This window comes from Chiloscyllium plagiosum, unplaced genomic scaffold, assembly GCF_037043375.1.
Source record: "Chiloscyllium plagiosum isolate Xiang-an unplaced genomic scaffold, Cpla_swu_hap1 HiC_scaffold_14, whole genome shotgun sequence".
In the NCBI taxonomy this organism is placed as follows: Eukaryota; Metazoa; Chordata; class Chondrichthyes; order Orectolobiformes; family Hemiscylliidae; genus Chiloscyllium; species Chiloscyllium plagiosum.
The window spans coordinates 22,073,826-22,092,924 of record NW_028270152.1 but is presented as its reverse complement, the minus strand read 5'-3'; the positions used below and the strand labels follow the sequence as shown (position 1 = coordinate 22,092,924).

The 19,099-nt window shown below is 38.7% G+C and overlaps 1 protein-coding gene across 14 annotated transcripts in view; it reads left to right on the top strand.

Annotated features, from left to right (window-relative positions):
• Positions 1-19,099, top strand: part of setd5 (SET domain containing 5) — a 171,302-nt gene that overhangs the window by 97,011 nt on the left and 55,192 nt on the right. For 13 of the 14 annotated variants that reach the window (XM_043707775.2, XM_087994145.1, XM_087994139.1 and 10 more), the window contains 7 exons: positions 688-930; positions 1,502-1,650; positions 2,595-2,712; positions 5,967-6,076; positions 6,770-7,019; positions 9,434-9,529; positions 14,650-14,895. In XM_043707775.2, the coding sequence (XP_043563710.2) occupies positions 688-930; positions 1,502-1,650; positions 2,595-2,712; positions 5,967-6,076; positions 6,770-7,019; positions 9,434-9,529; positions 14,650-14,895 (1,212 nt within the window). The remainder of the gene's footprint in view (positions 1-687; positions 931-1,501; positions 1,651-2,594; positions 2,713-5,966; positions 6,077-6,769; positions 7,020-9,433; positions 9,530-14,649; positions 14,896-19,099) is intronic. The other variant, XM_087994148.1, reaches the window with a different exon arrangement.

Below are 19,099 nucleotides of genomic sequence, written 5' to 3'. Positions count from 1 at the left end.
ATGTCAGGATGTTCTTTGCCTTAGTTTTACAAGAGCTTTGCCAAAATATATATAATGTTATGCCAGAGAGTGCAGAGAACCTGTCCTCCTCGGCTTTGCCAACGCAGGTTTTGAGCCAGCTCTGCAAAAATGCATAAGCATTGTTTGTCTGTTTGGTTTCTTTATGTAATTGAGATTAGAAAGGGAAGTAGGCAGTTTACTTGAGTTATTTATTCAGTTGACTTAAGTGAGTCAGATTAGACTGTGGGAATCGAAAGTCTGATTTCCAGTTCTTTTACTTCCTTGCAATGTATGGTGTGTGACTACCTAGTTACATTTACCTTCGGTTATGAATCTTGGTAGCTGAGATATGAATGTATAAATTACAAAACATCTCCGTATTCGAAAATAGAATGACCCTGATATTAGACAAAACTACTTGTAAATTTTACAAGTATTTAGCTGTTTTAAATAAAGCAGTTCAGACTTGATGCATATGAGGGTTGGCACCAAGGATTGCCATCAGTAGATGGGGGAAATGAGAATTTAAACTTACAATTTTACTCACACTTTTTAAGTAGAGTAATATTCTGAAACCAGATGTAGAAATACTGTGAGAATTTGAAGAATCTACATTTTTCTTATGAGTCATCTTTTCAGTACAGAATCATGTCTAATTTGTTCAATTTTGCTGATTTTTACACTTAGAACTCACTGTCAGAAGCTCATGCATTGGATGAAAATACAGCAGAAGGTTGGGAGAACAGGATTCGACTCTGGACAGATCAGTATGAGGAATCTTTTGCAAATCAGTACAGTGCAGATGTACAGAACCTTTTAGAATTGTATCGATTAACCATGAAAGATGCTGTGGGCAAAAATGTGGTGCTGGACACTATTAACAAAACTGAACTAGCCTGTAACAATACAATTCTCGGCTCTCAAATGCAGGTAAGTGTTAATTGTATTTCAAATTTAGTTATACAGGAAGAGAGCATTAACTCATTACACTGGAACACATATGAGGAATGGTTGTTTGGAGATTGTGCATGTGTTATTTCATTTTGCAAATAAATGTAAGACTAAGTAAAGATTGGCTCTAAATTCACTTTTCATTGCTAGCTTATAGAAGTAGGACAGGAAGGAGTCTGACTTAAACAAACTTCTGCTGAATTGGGAATATGACTCAACAATTTGGGAGTAGAAGTAGGCCTCTTGGTCCTTTGAGTCTGCCCTGCCATTCATTAAGATGGTGGCTGATGTAATTACTCCATATTTCTGCCTACCCTTACAAAATTGATTATTAGTCAATAGTGAGCCTGCTTGATAGTCCCTTGCAATATGCTGTTTAGCTTGTAATATTACCTTTACAATTTTTTTAGAAAAATAACAAATATAGATATTTAGTCTTTTTTCATTCATCAAAGATGTTGTATGTTGTGAAAGCCAATTAAGTCAGCTGGATACTCCAAATAATGAGCAAAATAGTAACTTTATTGTACTATTTTCCTTCTGTTGACAGCTACAGCTTGGTAAAGTCACAAGAGTTCAACGTCATCGCAAAATTTTGCGAGCAGCCAGAGATCTAACGCCAGGCATACTTATTATCGAATACCGTGGTAAGGTGATGCTAAGGCAGCAATTTGAAGTTAATGGACATTTCTTTAAAAGGTAAGACAGTATTGCATTTGAGTCTGTAATAATACCTTCTGTGGATTTTACCATCTCAAAATTGAGACAATCTGGAGCTTTGTCATAATTATTCAAATTGTTTCAGAAATTTATTTCTAAGATCTAACATAATGCATTCCACTCCTCATCAAAAAATGGCTGGACAGTGTGAATTCTCCATTCCTTTCATCCAAAGTTTGTGCGAAGATTTGTAGCTCGGGTGCTCGTTGTTGTGGTTCTGTTCGCCGAGCTTGAAGTTTTTGTTGCAAACGTTTCGTCCCCTGGCTAGGCGACATCATCAGTGCTTGGGAGCCTCCTGCGAAGCGCTTCTTTGATGTTTCCTCCGGTGTTTATAGTGGTCTGTCCCTGCCGCTTCCGGTTGTCAGTTTCAGCTGTCCGCTGTAGTGGTTGGTATATTGGGTCCAGGTCGATGTGTTTGTTGATGGAGTTTGTGGATGAATGCCATGCCTCTAGGAATTCCCTGGCTGTTCTCTGTCTGGCTTGCCCTATGATAGTATGACACTACTATCATAGGGCAAGCCAGACAGAAGAACAGCCAGGGAATTCCTAGAGGCATGGCATTCATCCACAAACTCCATCAACAAACACATCGACCTGGACCCAATATACCAACCCACTACAGCGGACAGCTGAAACTGACAACCGGAAGCGGCAGGGACAGACCACTATAAACACCGGAGGAAACATCAAAGAAGCGCTTCGCAGGAGGCTCCCAAGCACTGATGATGTCGCCTAGCCAGGGGACGAAACGTTTGCAACAAAAACTTCCAGCTCGGCGAACAGAACCACAACATTCCTTTCATCCTATAGTTGAAAATACTGTCAGCATTGATTTATTCTGCTCACCTATGAAGAAAGGTATTTTGGGAAGTTAAGTTCCAACTTTGGGTTGCAAAAATCTTACTTGTCACCTTGCCTTCCAGACCCTATCCCTTTGTGCTCTTCTACTCCAAATTCAATGAAGTGGAAATGTGTGTCGATGCTAGAACATTTGGGAATGATGCTCGGTTTATTAGAAGGTCCTGTGCCCCCAATGCAGAGGTCTGTTTTTCTGATTATCTGGATATTGCTACCTGTTTAATTATATATGTTATGACATGAAGTGTGCTGAAATTATTTTTTAAAAAGATTAAAAATTAACCATGCCACCATAATGCTGTGCTTCTGAATAAAAGTGTTGTTTGCATTCCTATACCAATACCTTTTTAAATGTACGCTTTGTTTTAATGTGTTTTTGAACATCATATTTATGAGGTTATAGATTGAGATATTGAATTATGAAGCAGTAGCTCTCTGTAGAGATGAGTCTGTCTATAGTCAACCTTGTGTGAAACAAGTCCAGACTGTAAGGAACCCGAATTGGATAATAACATTAACATTTAATATATTACGTTTGTAATCATATAAATTCCACTTTTAAAAAAATAAGAAAAGCAAAAATGAGAAGTATGTATTGGTTTGACTACTGCAAATACATGTTAGATTGTTATCACTTTACTGGCTAGGATGAGCATGGAGAATGAACACTGAGTAATATTTAGATACACTTGTTGGCATGTTGCTCCCAACTTACACTATTCCACTGCACTATCATATCCCGAACAGGTGTCAAAAGCCACCCACAAGTTTATTTTTTCCCCAGTAGTGTCACATTACTGTTTGAGTTTTCTCATTTATTTAGTCAGTTAATTGTAGGCGTTTAGACGTTTGAATAGACAACTTTAATATTTACATAAAATTAATGACTTAACTGTGCTGTGGTACAAAGTTTTCCAAAGAACTTCCTGAGTTAGACATTGTGCTGTCTTATTTATCTCCCCAAATGTGAGATAATGAAGCAACTTTGTTGGTCATACAAAAGAATCTCTACCTCATCCCCCACTGTTTTAGTCTCTCTTTCTTTGCCTCTTCCTAAACTATTGAAACCTCAAGTAGACTTTGTCTGCTGGAGGATCTCACAGAATGGGTTCAAGAAATTTTATGATGTGGTTAGGTTTGTCTCTTTAACAGCACAGCCGTATGATACTATTATAGATGTTACTTGATAACACTTGTAGCACTGTCACAGAGTGAGAGTCTGTAAGTCTTGGGTAGTACTAGTCACAATTCTTTTTTTTATTATTTAACCTAGTTTTCAAATCAACCTGTTCAGAGATGTTATTACACACCTGGAGCAGGCCTCCTAGTCCAGGGATAGGGACACTACCACCGAGCCTCTGGTGACATTTCTAAGCAATCCAAGTATATTGGATTCATGACGGTTGCAATTTGTAAGAAAGAAAAAAATTGCTCATGGGATCTGGATGTTACTGGTTAGGCCAGCACTTACTGCCTATTCTTAATTGCCCAGAAGGCAGTTTATGACTCAACTACATTCCTGAGAGTCTGGAGACGCATAGAGGCCAGACCAGGTAAGGATAGCAGATTTCCTTCACCAAGATTACATTAGTGAACCAAATAGGTTTTTAATGACAATCGATAGTGCTTACGTGGTCACAATTAGGCTAGCATTTATTTATTGCAGATTTTATGTGAATTCAAAATTAACCACCTGTCACATGCCCATGGTTTGATTATGCATTATCTCAAGCAATTAGAGATGCATAGTAAATGCTGGCCATGCAGTGACACCCATGTTCAATGAATGAATACTTAAAAAGTTGTATTCCAGGAATGTAACTGAAAGTCTTGAATGATCAGAACAGATATTATGATTTCATGTTTGACTTACAACTCTTACTTATATTTCTGAAGACTGAAAAACTGTAAGGTGCTGGAAAAGCACAGCAGGCCAGACAGCATCTGAGGAGCAGGAGAATCGACGTTTCTGGCATAAGTCCTTCATCAGATTCTTGCTGTTCGGGTGCTGCCTGACCTGCTGTGTTTTTCCAACACCACACTTTTGACTCTGATCTCCAGCATCTGCAGTCCTCACTTTCTCTCCTGAAAAACTGTAGGGCACCATATGCGAATAGTTAATCCATTTTGTTTTATGGACAGCAGTCCTAAGAATAGATAAAGCAAACCTCATCATGGATTTAATTAATTCAATAGAAGGAAAACAGTTCAAATAAGCAAAGTAATCTTTTTTTGTCCAGTTTTGGTTTAAAATTTTCTGATCATCCTTTTGATTTGAATCAGATCAGGGTTTCAGAGGAATGAGCTTGCAATTCTGAAAATTAGGCTTTCTTCTCGACCAAACTAACTGGCTGACTGAATGCACTGCGTCTCTTGTTCATATGGCTTTGAGCAGGATTTGCACTTGCTCCTCCATTCAGCAGACTTGTCATTCAAATCAATTATCCCATCTTTCAAAGTTTCTTGTAGACAAGCATGTCATTCTGAGCTTTCAAAAATCATCTGAGTCATTTGCTGTACTTGGTGCTAATGGTCAGTGGAATCTCTAAATCTCATTGTGTATTGTTTTGTGTTTCTAAAGCCAGATTTAATTGATTGGTAGCACTTTTTAACATAAATTGCACTCTAATCCTCCAGGAACAGTATATACAGAATTTGAAAACATCATGGGTATTAAATTAAGTTCCTTAGTAACCTGATGTCGTTGTTGAAGTTGTTTAGCTTTATACCCATGTCCAGTAGCATAATCACCACAGAATCAGTTAGCTCAGTTGGCTGGATGGCTAGTTTGTAATGCAGAATGATGCCAACAGTACAAGTTCAGTTCCTGTTCTGGTTGAGGTCATCATGAAGGTCCCACCTTCTTGACCTCACCTGAGGCGTGGTGACCCTCAGATTAAAAAAGCACTTCTCTAGTAGAAGAGCAGGATTCTGGTCCTCTGGAACTATGGGAGCTGTACCTTTATATCTTGCCAGGTAATTTTTGAAGAAATTGAATCGTGAATGATGTTGCTGTGAGTCCTGAGTTGCATGTAGGTCAGACCAGATAAGGTTGGCAGGTTTTCTTCCTGAAAGGATAGTAGCAAACCAGATTTGAACCTACATCCTCAAAGTATCAGGTTCCAGATTACTAACTCAGTAACAGTGACATTTATGCCACTGACAATCTTACCCCTCACCACTCCTCAGCCACCACCCCCAAGGTTGTATAATTTTTGAAATGATAGTTGCTTTAAGTTTAATCAGTGTTTTCAGCAAGAATAATAATCCATAGTTATATTGTTTTTACATTGGTAACTGATTGGCACAAATTCAGCTAGCTTAAAAAAAACTGTCCAAAAATGTGAAGGCAGAAAATGTGATAAATTGGGGTTGACCTAGTTAAGATTCATAAGAGAAAAAGAAACTAGCTACAACATGAATACAATGTCCCCTAGGTGCGGCACATGATTGCTGATGGGATGATCCACCTTTGTATATATGCCATCACAAACATCTCAAAGGACAATGAGGTGACCATTGGCTTTGACTACGAATATAGCAGCTGGTGAGTAAAATCAGCTTTATCAAAATATATGAATTGTTTACAGAACCATTGTCGTATAAAAATGCTTTAGTAGTTGTGTTATTTACTTTTTAGAAAGACTAGTACGTGATTCAAATAGGGTGCAAACCATTGTCTAAGGTAAATAACATTTGAAACCAGGCGAGTGACTGGAGGAGATCAGGGAAGAGGAAGAGAAGAAGGAAAAAGGAACACCTATCGGAATCTGACTTTTATGGGACAGAGAATATGCCAAGTTGAAGGGACTTGGGAGCAAGGAGGTTTAGACCAGGAAACTGCTGGACTAGGCTAATTTTCTAAATCAGGAATAGTTTCAATAATTTAGAAGCGATGGTTCAATGGCCAGAAAAAGAGATGGGAGGTGGTTGGGGTCAAACAGGTACCTGATTTTTTGTGAGTTATTAGAATATTGTTACCCTGAGACTTCCTCAGATCGGACAATATGAACTTTGAACCTTTCTGGGATTAGGTATTCTCCCTTGAATAGCAAATAGTATCTTGCATGTAAGTAGGGGTTGTCTACTTTTTGTATGCGTTTCACAGCTTTGTAAACCTCTGTATAATATGCATTTAGGGAAAATTGGTTGAGTTTATTTTCTATTTGTGATAATCAAAATAAAAATGAAAGGGTTAATATAATATGTAATTAAGTTTATATTATTTACTTCATCATAGTAAATATAAGGTTGACTGTGCGTGTCATAAGGGAAACCAGAATTGTCCAGTACAGAAACATAATCAAGGATCAGTGGAGTCCCCAGTAGGTGCAGAAACGCGGCGGAGAAAAGCCAGACGAAAAGAATGGGAAATGGAGTCAGAGCTCAATCAACCTTCTGATGAAAATAGCAACCAACAGCAGGAGGAGCCAGCAGAATCCAAAGACCAACAGGAGTTACCTGTACAAATCCCAGCAAGTGACAGTGAGGTATGCACATACAGACATTAACAGAAGATAACTGCCGTGTTAGAGCTTTTTCCAGATTCACATGAGGCACATACAATAAGCTAAATTGTGCTCTTGCCCACTTACTGTCTGCGTTTCAATCAGTGATAAACTAAATCATGTTAGCTTTTCTATCCCATAAATTGGAAGAAGATGAGAGGCCAGGGTGGTATAATTTACCAGCAAGGTTGGAAACAGCAAAAGATCCATTTGCACAAAAGCACACTACTTGTTAAAAAAAATTTAATAATTTTTAAATAGCATAAAAACAGTCTAATGTATAAAACAACCTATTAATTTTTCTAACTAGATCACCTACCAAAAGTAATGTTAAACTCTATCAGTTTAGAATATAATAATGTAGTTTGTTTTGGTGCTGAGCTAATGCTCCAGAACATTTCAGTATTATAGTTTTCCTCCTCCTCTGTGCACAACCAACTAACACTGCAGATTTAGCAGGATAGATATCAAATATTATTTGGCCTGAAATCCTGTTGACTTTTACACACCAACATCTCTCAAAATCCTAGCTACTCTATTTGTTTCATGTACATGATGTAATGCAGGTGCTATAATGTCAAGTTTTATGAGAATTGCACCACAAAACACTTCTTATGCTTAGGTTTGATACAATTATCACAGAATCATGTTTTAAGGTTGAATATAGCATGTTGTAATTTGAGTTTATGACATTTTGAATTGAACCTATGTAAAAGCACAGGATAACATGTTGTGACCAGTTATCTCAAGTGCTTCCTTCAGAAGGAGGCATCACTCATCCCAATGGCCCACTGTCACTTGTATGTATGTATGTATGTATGTGATTAAAACTAAAACTATGCATCATCATCCAATTGATTTTATTAATAGTAGGGGGATGTACCTGCACTTTCCACTCCCCATGGAAGGTTGTAAGTGCACTTGTGAACACAATGTGGCCTCTCCTCGGTCCAATTCACTGCTATCCTCCTCTTTGACAACAGTATGTCATTGAAATTGATAACACACAAGTCGGGTTTGTGGTGGAGCAGTTCAGAATGCATGGCAGTCCCGTCCAAGACCTTCAAAAGAAGTTCTCAGCTCTTAGAAAGATATGGTTGAAGACAGCTCTTGTGTGGATGAATGTACTCTCATTTTTATGACTAAAGAGCTGACTGTTATATTCAGGTATCTGGAAGTAAAATGTCAGCTAACACCACTTTTGGTATCACATATCAGATATCTCTGTAGGTTCTCAAAGTGGAAATTTGCAAACTGGGTATGAATGCATATGACTTATCCATTCTGTTAAATGAGAGACTTGAAGCTCAGTGCCTGTTTCTTACCAGGCAAAGTCGAGGAATTAATCTGGATCTTAGCCATAGATTAATTGGGAGGCATTAATGTGATACACCTTAACACAGTGATCCCTAGTTGCTTTATGAACCTGCTTGTAAGTGCAACAGCCTTCTATGTTTGGATGAAAAGGAAGTAAAACCTTTGCATTTAAAAGAAAAAAAATAATATGATGTTGCAATAACTTTGTGTTACCCCAAAAACACTTTTAATCATGTCTTTATGAATTTATTTGAGTATCTATTGTCCTATCATGCATCTAAAATGTAGCATTAGAATATGACTAGCTAGCTAGCTGTTGTAAACAAATTTCTCCGTGTTCCATTGTACTGTACAAATCTCATTCAAACAAAAACTGTTGTAAAGGCAAGGGTCATCTCTGATAATGATATTGCTTGAAGTTATAACACCTCCAGAATATTTGACTTAATGATCTACCTCGAGAGTAAGTTATTTGTATTAAAAACAAGTTATTTCCAATTATACCAGATACTTGAACAATGTTGGGAACTCTGCGGACTCAATATAATGTTTATCCAGTGAGTGGACTCAAAAAAACATTTGTTATCACATTGTTTATTCAGAAATTAGTTCAATAAGTTTGATAAATATGTTATACTTGGTAGACGTATATATACTGTGGAGGAAATTAGCAAAGAATGTGGATTTATCTCAGGGGGTTAGAGTGCATAATGCAAAAGCCTGCAACATAAAACACTTTTACCAGGGTTTGAAAAGAATGCCTGCAACTTATAGCATTATGTTTAAAAGTTAATCCTTGCTCGTCAAAATGCTATTTTGTGTATACATCAGGTATTGGTGAAAAGAGCAGGTACTTGTTTCAGGCAAAGTTTGATAATGTAGATGGTTGAATTGTTTTATGATGTCACAAGGAAGGGCTGTGACATAAATGATGTCATTGTGGGCAGTAAAATATTAGTTTATATTTCATAGATGACATTGAGCTATACCACATCAATGTATAATAATTGGGGTGCTGTAGTTGCAGGCTTTATGTGCAATGCCACTCACTGCACTGACTTTTTGTTTTCTTTAAATAGGAAGGGCCTGGTGAAGGAGATCGAATAAAAGTAGAAGAAGAAAACGAGGAGTCAGAAATGGATGAACAGCTCCGTGCAATAGCCCAAAGTAAACTGGTAAGTGACAGGCAGTCATACTGTGCAGACAAGGAATTTCTTAGCAGCCAGACATTAAGCACACATGTCATGGACTTAATAGTGCAGTACAGCAGAATGTACTTTGACCACAGGAAAAATAGGCACAGGGAGGAAAATGGTGTGTTTGTTTTGTGAAGCTGTGTGCGCGCAAAGGCTTGGAAAGAATAATATGTCCCTGAGTAAGATAATCATCAGATATGGGGAAAGAAAGATCAGAGTGCTTGTACAGTTGAGATTATCATATATTGGAGAAAGGATAGAGAATGTATTTGCATCAGGAAAACAGTGTGTCAGTGTCAATAGGAGAGATTACAAGGATTTCAGTTGAGAGAATCATATGTGATGATCCCTGCCATTACTGGAAAAGTTTTCAGCAAAAGGCATGTATTTTTGAATATGTATAGCTGGTTGGCACAGGAGCTTAATTGCTGGGTGTGTTTACGTAGTTGAAACGTGTATGGAATTGTATCCATGTTGACACTGACATGGTTAACTATGGTTAACTGGCTAGATTGATTAGTTTGTCATGTCACTTTCAACATGGATTTTAATGCTGGTTGTTAATGGATTTAACTCAGTTAAGCAAACATTTAAACAGGATTGGCATCTAAATCTGTCAACCGAAACATAACTGATGTACCTATTGTGGCCTACTGAAAAACCTAGAACCTTCAGTCTACACCTAAACACGATCCTATAAACCCAAGTCTCCTTTTTTTTTTGTTTATTAGCTCAGTGGTGACTCATTGGTTAGCACTGCTGCCAAACAGCGCCAGGGACTCAGGTTTGATTCCAGCCTCTGGCGACTGTCTGTGTGGAATTTGCACATTCTCCCCATGTCTGTGTGGATTTCCTCCAACAATCCAAAAATGTGCAAATTAGATGAATTGGCCATGCTAAATTGCCCATAATGTTCAGGTTAGGCACATTAATGTTCAGGTTAGGCACATTAAAGTAAATGGAGGATAATAGGGCAGGGGAATGGGTCTGAGTGGGTTACTCTTTGGAGGGGTTGGTATGGACTTGTTGGGCCCGTTTCCACACTGAAGGGATTCTATGACTTATGTTGGCTGAATAGCTGATCTCAAAGTAATGTCAGTAGTGTCTCTTCAATTCCCGCATCTTCTGAGGGTACCATTAAGGACTCTCCTTCTCGACCTGTCCCCTCGCCTGAGATGTGGTGACTCTCAGGTTAAAATCACCACCAGTCATGCATCTATCTCATGAGAGAGTGGCCCTATGGTCCAGTAGAATGATGCTTAGTTTAGTTTTTTAGATATGAGCAACACTGGAACAGTGTTAATTACCTATCCCTAAATGTCCTGAGACAATAATGGGTGTCTTTTAACCTACTTAAGAAGATGATAAAAATTGACATGGTGGCTCAGTGGTTAGCACTGCTGTCTCACAGTGTCAGGGACCCGGGTTCAATTCCAGCCTTGGGCAACTGTCTGTGTGGTGTTTATACATTCTCCCCATGTCTGCATGGGTTTCGTCCAGGTGCTCCGGTTTCCTCCTATAATCCAAAGATGTACAGGTTGGTGAATTTGCCATGCTAAGTTGCCCATAGTGTTCGGGGATGTGTAGGCTAGCTGCATTAGACAGGGGTAAATGTGGAGTAATGGGATAGGGGAATGGGTCTTTGGAGTGTCGGTGTGAACTTGTTGGGCCAAATGGCCTGTTTTCACAATGTAGGGATTCTATCATTTCTATGATTATTGACCTAGAATTGCATTCCTTTTCTGAAGGATGTGATCTTGACAACTTTCTTAATCTGTTTCCCTTGATGTTAGACCATACGTTGAAAGATTTTATTGCATTCAGTTTTGTGTGTGATTGTAGGATTTGAGCTCTCAAAGTCTGGAATGTGAGTCCCGAAACACAACCATTAAACTACTATGCTCTGGCTGTATTTAACTAGCTTTTTCTTTTCTCCCTGAATGCTTCTTTGCAAAAACAAAGGCAGCTACATTTAATATAATCCAATTCTACTATTCTTTACACATTGTGTTGTTTAAGTAACAAGTAGATCCATCCTTATCTTGCCAGGAAGACCTTGAGCTGCTCTTTGTAAGCATGAATAGATGGTGCACTGGAACCATGACTGCTTGTTCCAGAGGTAGATATATTTTCCGCCTATTTTGGTTATTGTATTTAATTGTAGCTGTCTTGAGGCATTCCATTTGATCTTTCTCTCTGGTTCTTAGCTGAATTGATCTGTCTGATTCAAAGGCAAAATACTGCAGGCATGGGAAGTCTGGCAGTAGGAAATAGATCAAGGGACAAACAGGTTTGTAAAATAAGAAGTTGATCCCTCCAGTTGCCGATTTGCTTTCTAGAAAACTATTTTTCCCATTCAAATATACAGCCAAAATAAATTGATGGATTTTGATTCAGGAGAGACTGGTGGTTTCCTCAGACTGGAGGATCAGTATCTGGAGGACACAGATTTAAATAATTGGCAAAAAAAAATCTGTTAGAAGAGAATTATTCTCTTGCAGCATGTTCTTATGTCTGGAACGCATTTCATAACAGGATACTTGAAGCAGATGTAATAGGAACTTTGAATCAAGAATTGGATATTATGTTCTAAATTTTAAAAAATGTAGGGCAATGGGACAAAACCAAGAGTATCAAACTAATTAATTGTCATAGCTGGAAATGTGTTGCTGGAAAAGCGCAGCAGGTCAGGCAGCATCCAGGGAACAGGAGAATCGACGTTTCGGGCATAAGCCCTTCTTAGAAGGGCTTATGCCCGAAACGTCGATTCTCCTGTTCCCTGGATGCTGCCTGACCTGCTGCGCTTTTCCAGCAACACATTTCCAGCTCTGATCTCCAGCATCTGCAGACCTCACTTTCTCCTAATTAATTGTCATAGTACAGTAGATCAACTGGCTATCATCATTGCTATATGATTCTACAAAGTTATTTTCTATTCTTATAAATTTCCTAATGCCAGTCATTATTTCCTACCTACAGTTACCATATATGTAGCTAACTTTTTCTTAAATCTCAATTGATTTCCATTTCTGTCCATCCTTTGGGAAATCAGCATCTACTGGAGAATTGCCCCCTGTGGTTGACTCAATTTACCACTCCTGAACTGGCAAAGGTATTAAATAGGCTTAATAATATTAGGCAGGATATGTGCTGATCATTAAAGCTTTATTAATTCTTTTGTGTTGTATCTATTCCTGAGAGAGATTAGCAATCACACCTCAATCCTTGGGTGTACAAGGGCAGTTTGCCTCTGGCAAACACCATCTGTATAGTATTGTATATATAAAGATGTGTTAATTGCAACCTGACGTATCATGACATAATAAATATTGGACTGATACACCATTAGAATTCATATATACTAACATGATTAATTTAGTCATGGGTGACTTGATTGGGAAAATCAAATCAGCAGAAGTTAGATGCAAGGAAAAATTCAGTGTGTGTCTTTGGGATAGTTTCCTCGAATATTTATGTGTGGATTCAGGCTCTTTTGGATCTGATAATTTGGTAATGGAGCAATTTTCTTCTTTTGAAGTTTTGAGCAGGTTGGACCTGTGCCCAAAAAGAATGAGAGGTGATCTTATTGAAACATGCAGAAAGAGAAAGAGATTCTCACAACGAGAAACAAAGACTAGATAGCAAAACCTTAGAGTAATGGATCCCCACATTTAATGCTCTGAGGACAGTGAATCTGTGGAATTCTTTAACAACCCAGTTTTGACAGCTCTCAATGGTAAAGCATGTTGAAGGCTGAGATAGACAGACTTCTAGGTAGATATAAATGCAATGGATAGACAGGAAAGTTGAGTTGATGATTAGCCATGATCATATTGAATGGCGAAGTGGATTCAGTGGGCTGAATGGCCTTCCTCTGCTCCTACATCAGAAAATAATACGTAGAAGAAATGCTTTATCATTTGACACCATGAAACCCCAGCTCTAGTATTATATTTAAAATCCCTTTTGGGCATATTATAGTCCTACAATGTGGCAGGTTGTACTGCCAATGCAAGATCCAGAACATTGTTCTCCCTTTAGTGTGCAGAAGATTGTAAAGCACAGAGCTGGAGCAACTAACCAGTTGCTGTTTTAGTCTCAGTTTCTATTTATTTGATATCTTTGAATGGTACAGCTTTGTAAGATACTTTCAGCAGCCATTTACTACCTATATGTTAGATCTGCATTTTTAACCAGTCTTATTAAATATGCTTGTTGGAAGACTATTGCTTTTTATATGGTCTTTATACTCTTGATTCCTTCAACTCCCTTAATAAAAACTTAATAATGTACATTGTTGTGCTTGTAACCTTTGCTGTACACGTCAAGTGAGAAACCTTTCACTTTAGATGAATTAAAACATAATAAACCCTAGAGAGCAATCAAAATCTCAGGATTGCATTGAGGTCACAAATTTCAGGGAACCCACAAGAGCCCAGAATCCAATCTCCAGCATAATTTTGTGGGATCTTCTGTCTCTTAACATTTTGAAGTGTTGAGAAGTTGATCTGCATGAAGAATTTGCCACTTGTGAGTGCCAGATTGGACAGAACGTAGCTTTCTTGCCATTTGAATGCTGCTGTAGATAGATATGGCGCATTATCCTCTTGATGCTTCATGGAAAGAAGAGCTCTTACTCCTTAGAAAGCTGGTTGTATGTTGGAATTGGTACAATTCTAGAGTTTGAAATGTGAAAAATGCTTTGGAACCACTCAAACAAAAAAATAAATCTGGCAGTTCAGTGGGTGTACTTGCTGTTTCAGGTTGGAAGGAAGAAGAAATATTTTTATCTTCTTTTGAGTGCACTTCGTTTTTGTTCCAGCCACAATCAGCTAGTATTGATTCAGGGAAATGTAGTGGCTAAGTGATAATAATAAGAAAAGGAAAGTTGAAAGAATACTTTGGTCGCTGTTCAATAAGCTCGGGTGCTTATGATTTTATACGTGTGGCAATACAGAAAAATGGTTTGACACCTAGGAATTGAACTCCGTGTTTGCACATGAAGAGGTAGGAGAAGAAATAAGTTGTTGAAGGTGAGATTTTGATCCTCTGCGTGGTTTGTTTATGTTTTTGTTTTCTTTGACGCTCATTGTTCACAGTCGCGGGAGCAGCGGAAGATGGAAGCCATCATGCAGGTATTTGAAAACTTAGAGAAGAGAAAGAAAAGGCGTGAACAGGTGGTTGAGCGCAGTGCTAGTCAGCCTGATATCGATGTCAACCCGGAGGCTCCAACCACAGATGTGGAGGAGGTGAAACCGGAGCCTGCAGCAGAAGAACCGCCGCCCAGTGAGGCAAAACCACCACAGCTTGCAGGGGTAAACACACGGCGAACTTCACAGCTAGGGGTAAGCAGAGAATTTAAATGGCAAATGGGCCAAAGAAGCACAAGAATGGTTATTAGTGCTATTGCTGCTTCATGGAGAGGAGGAAGTGAGGAATTTCTTGGTGCTAATTGTCCAGTGGTGTTCTGTGCTTCATAGTCTATGGGCTTTGCTTAGGCGCTGGAATTTGGGAGAGAACAAGCTAACATGATTTGTTATGTGGAGTTTAGTCAGTCGAAAGTGGCCTGGCAAAGTGGCCTTGCTTTTCCCCTCTCCAACAGAAGTAAGGCAGGAATTCCATCAATCTAAACCACACTGAGACGCAGTGATACATTTCCAAGCTCTTTTGATGTGACACGTTTTTGTGACATGTACTGTTTTACAGATGTATTTACTTTCGGGGAAGGGAATTGGTTAAGGAAGTGTTCACTTTTCCAGAGGACAAATGCACTTGGTTATTGTATATCCTAGATTGCTAGTGTCTGCTTGAAAATATCCCAGTGTCAGTTCATTGGTGTTTCAAGGGTTAAACAATGGATCTGATTGGTAATCTGCTTTATTAAAATAAACATATAGAATTGGGTTGGGAGGATAACCTGAGAGGCACGCCATCTGCTTCACATTTGGAGAAGTTATCTGATTAGTGTTTGAAGTGCCGTTCTAAACCTTGTACTGGAATGCCAGAAGGGTCAAGAAGAAATACAATTGTCATGTTTGTAGCAGATGGTGTTCGGCCAGAACTTGTCTAAAAACTCTTGGACATGAAGCAAGTGCATCAGTGACTTGGGCATTTAACTAACCTGCAATAAATCTGTCAAAAGAAGGCTGATACTGGTTTAACTTTTAATGTGCTATTTATACTTGGGAGGATGAACTTAACATTTCACAACTCTCCTTGTTGCACTGAATGTGAACATTAGTCAAATCGAGATGGAAATCATTAAAAATTCTCTACTATGACGCTGCCTTTGGATATGTAGCCCAAAGAGAAATTGCTTCCCCAAAATGAAACACCTGAGGATGGATCTAACCTACATTAGTGAGAGCTTCTTAAATTTCTGATGTTACATGTGAGTGTATGTGATTCTTCTCAAACTTTGGCTGTTTGAAATAAATTCTGATATTTGCTGGTAGATGTGAAAATTAATCTTCTTAACAATAATTCAAATTGGTACGTTTCCCAAGAAAGGGAGGAAACACCAGGAGTCACAAAAGCTATTTGCATACTGATACCTTGTTACAGCACCTCTCTCTTTTAATGCCTTTGCTTATTTCCAGACATATGGTTGCACTTTTAGGAGCGCTGAGTGGAACAGAAATTTTGTTTACAATGTTCTATTTGTTCTGGGAAGTGGTCATTCCTGTTACTCATCATTGCTGTTGAACTGAGTGGCTTGCTGGGCAATTAGGAGTTAATTGATTTTTGAATTTCTGGAGTCATATTTAGACCAGATCAGGTCAGGATGCCCAATTTCTTTCCCGAAAAGACATTAGTGAAACAGGTGAGGTTTTACAACAATCAGCAATGTCGTCATTAGGTTAGCTTTTTAATTCCAGGTTTTTATTAAATTCAAATTTCACAATCTGTCATGTTGGGATTTGAGCCCGTGACCCCAGAACATTAATCTGGAGTCTGGAATATAATTACACCACCATTTCTCAAAATCCTTAGCTCACAATTGTATGAGGCTTTCTGTATGGGCATTCTAAAATTATGCACATGGTTGCCTTAGAGAGAGTGCAATGAGAGTTCACTAGGATAAGAGGATGGAAGTAGACTGAAACTATATTCCCTGGATTTTGGAAAGTGATTGCTGATCTCATTGAAATATATGAAATTCTTAAAATGACATGATAGTGTAAATATTGCCAAGATGTTTCCCTTTGCTGGGGTGTCCAGAAATTGTGGGTGACTGTCTCAGAATAAGGGTTGTTTGGGGCTAAGAGATTATTGAGAGGGTTAAGGATCTATGTAGTTCTCTACCCAAGAGAGTTGCAGATGCACAATAGTGAGTCATTTTCTAGTGAGTGCACATAGAAAATGTGCAGTAGATTTTTGGATACTAAGGGAACTCAGGGATTTTGTGATAGAATGGGCAACAGAATTGAGGTCGAAGATCAGCCATAATCGTAATGTATGTCAAAACCAGCTTGAAAGACTGAACAGCCGATCCTCTCCTATTTCCTATGTTGTGAGAGTAGTTTTGGAAATTGGTAATTAGTGAAGAAAAAATAAATTAACTTTCTTAAATAAGTGAAGTGGTAGAGTACATACCTTTGCCATGCTGTGTTGACTCAGTGACAATGACATCTCTTCCTGGAGGCTTTTACCTGCCTTGTTGATGCTCTGAAACCACACAGCTGACAATCAACATTTTTATTAGGATCTTCCATCTCACTGTGGAGGCTTCAAATTATTCCATATCCAGAACCTGCTCTGAAAAAAAAACTGCTCATATTTTGGACAAATGCATACACAGCTGAAGTAATCTTCAACATACTAAAACAATAAATCTACCTCTTAATGTTAATTGTATGTTAATCCTTTAAAATGTTCCAGGATCTGGGTTTACTTTTATCCAGGTTTATATCTGTTCTTTCTTGGGCTTTGCCCTGTCTGTGTGCCAGGTTTCATGGAAATACACCCATTAAGTTTTGTGATATATTGTTTACAAACAGACTAATGAATGAAAACATGGCTTGCCCCCTTTTTCATTAGCAGAGATAAAAAGAACAGTTTCTTGAGTTGAAGCAGTCATTGAGTGACTTTCTGCTGAGCTGTTCATCAGAAAGAAAATGAAAATATAAATTTGATTCCTGTCTTTTGCACTGAAATCAGGAGTTTTAAATTTGATCGTTTTTTTTTCGATTAGATTAGATTCCCTACATTGTGGAAACAGGCCCTTCGGCCCAACAAGTCCACACCGACACTCCGAAGAGTAACCCAACCCCCTGTCTGACTAATGCACCTAACAACTATGGACAATTTAGCACAGCTAATTCACCTGACCTGCACATCTTTGGAATGTGGGAGGAAACCGGAGTGCCCAGAGGAAACCCACGCAGACACGGGGAGAATGTGCAAGCTCCACACAGTCGCCCAAGGCTGGAATCGAACCTGGGACCCTGGCGCTGTGAGGCAGCATTGCCAACTACTAAGCCACCGTGCCGCTATTAAAACAAGCGAATTAGTTTCATTTCCATACAGGAATTCAGGAAAAAAAATTAAGATAACGAAGATGTTCCAACTACTCGAGTTCTCAATCTAGGAGACATAGTAAGGAGACAGCACAGCAGGTCAGGCAGCATCCAAGGAGCAGGAGAATCGACGTTTCGGGCATAAGCTCTTCTTCAGGAAGAAGCCCTTTCATGAAGAAGGGCTTATGCCCGAAACGTCGATTGCCCTGCTGATTGGATGCTGCCTGACCTGCTGCGCTTTTCCAGCAGCACACTTTTCAACTCTGATCTCCAGCATCTGCAGTCCTCACTTTCTCATAGTAAGGAGACATCATTTAAAACTGAATTATGAAGGAATTCCTTCCAATTGGTAACAAATGTTTGGAATTATCTACCTCTGAGTTGTGGAGGCTAGATCACTGGGTGTTTAAAAAAGATTTTTTCTTATGTGATCGGTTTGTGCAGCGTTAGATACCAGCCATTAGGTGCCAAGTTGCCAACCATTCTGAAGAATGTGCTGGTACATTCTTGTTAACAACAGCTGACAGATCAAAACCCTCTGTATGATAAGGTTTCTTTTGAATCACAATGTCAGGAAGGTAGTGTGTTTGATCATTTGCTCGGGGGTCATTGTACATACTGATGCAGAAGTGTTAAGTGTATGGAAGTAAAATATAGTTTCATTGTGTCTGTCAAAAAAACTGAATAGATGAAATGGAAAGATTTCTTGGTAACATCTGGTGAGATTGGCATGTGAGTAAACAAATGTGGCCATTACACAACTGAAAACACAACCAGAATTCACTTTTCCCATCTTACCACCACCAGCATCTCCTTCCCCCCCCCCCACACCACCAAAGAGAATGCCAGTACACTTCAGTAAATTTATTTCAGGTTGAAGATGATGAGATTGTTTACTGTCTGCCACAAAGTAGTCATTGGACCAAATGTAATCATTTCCCATTTAAAGATGATGGTTGAGAAATGTGCCTAGCATTTTATATATAAGGGATGGAAGGAAATAAAATTCATATAAACCAATGAGGGTATG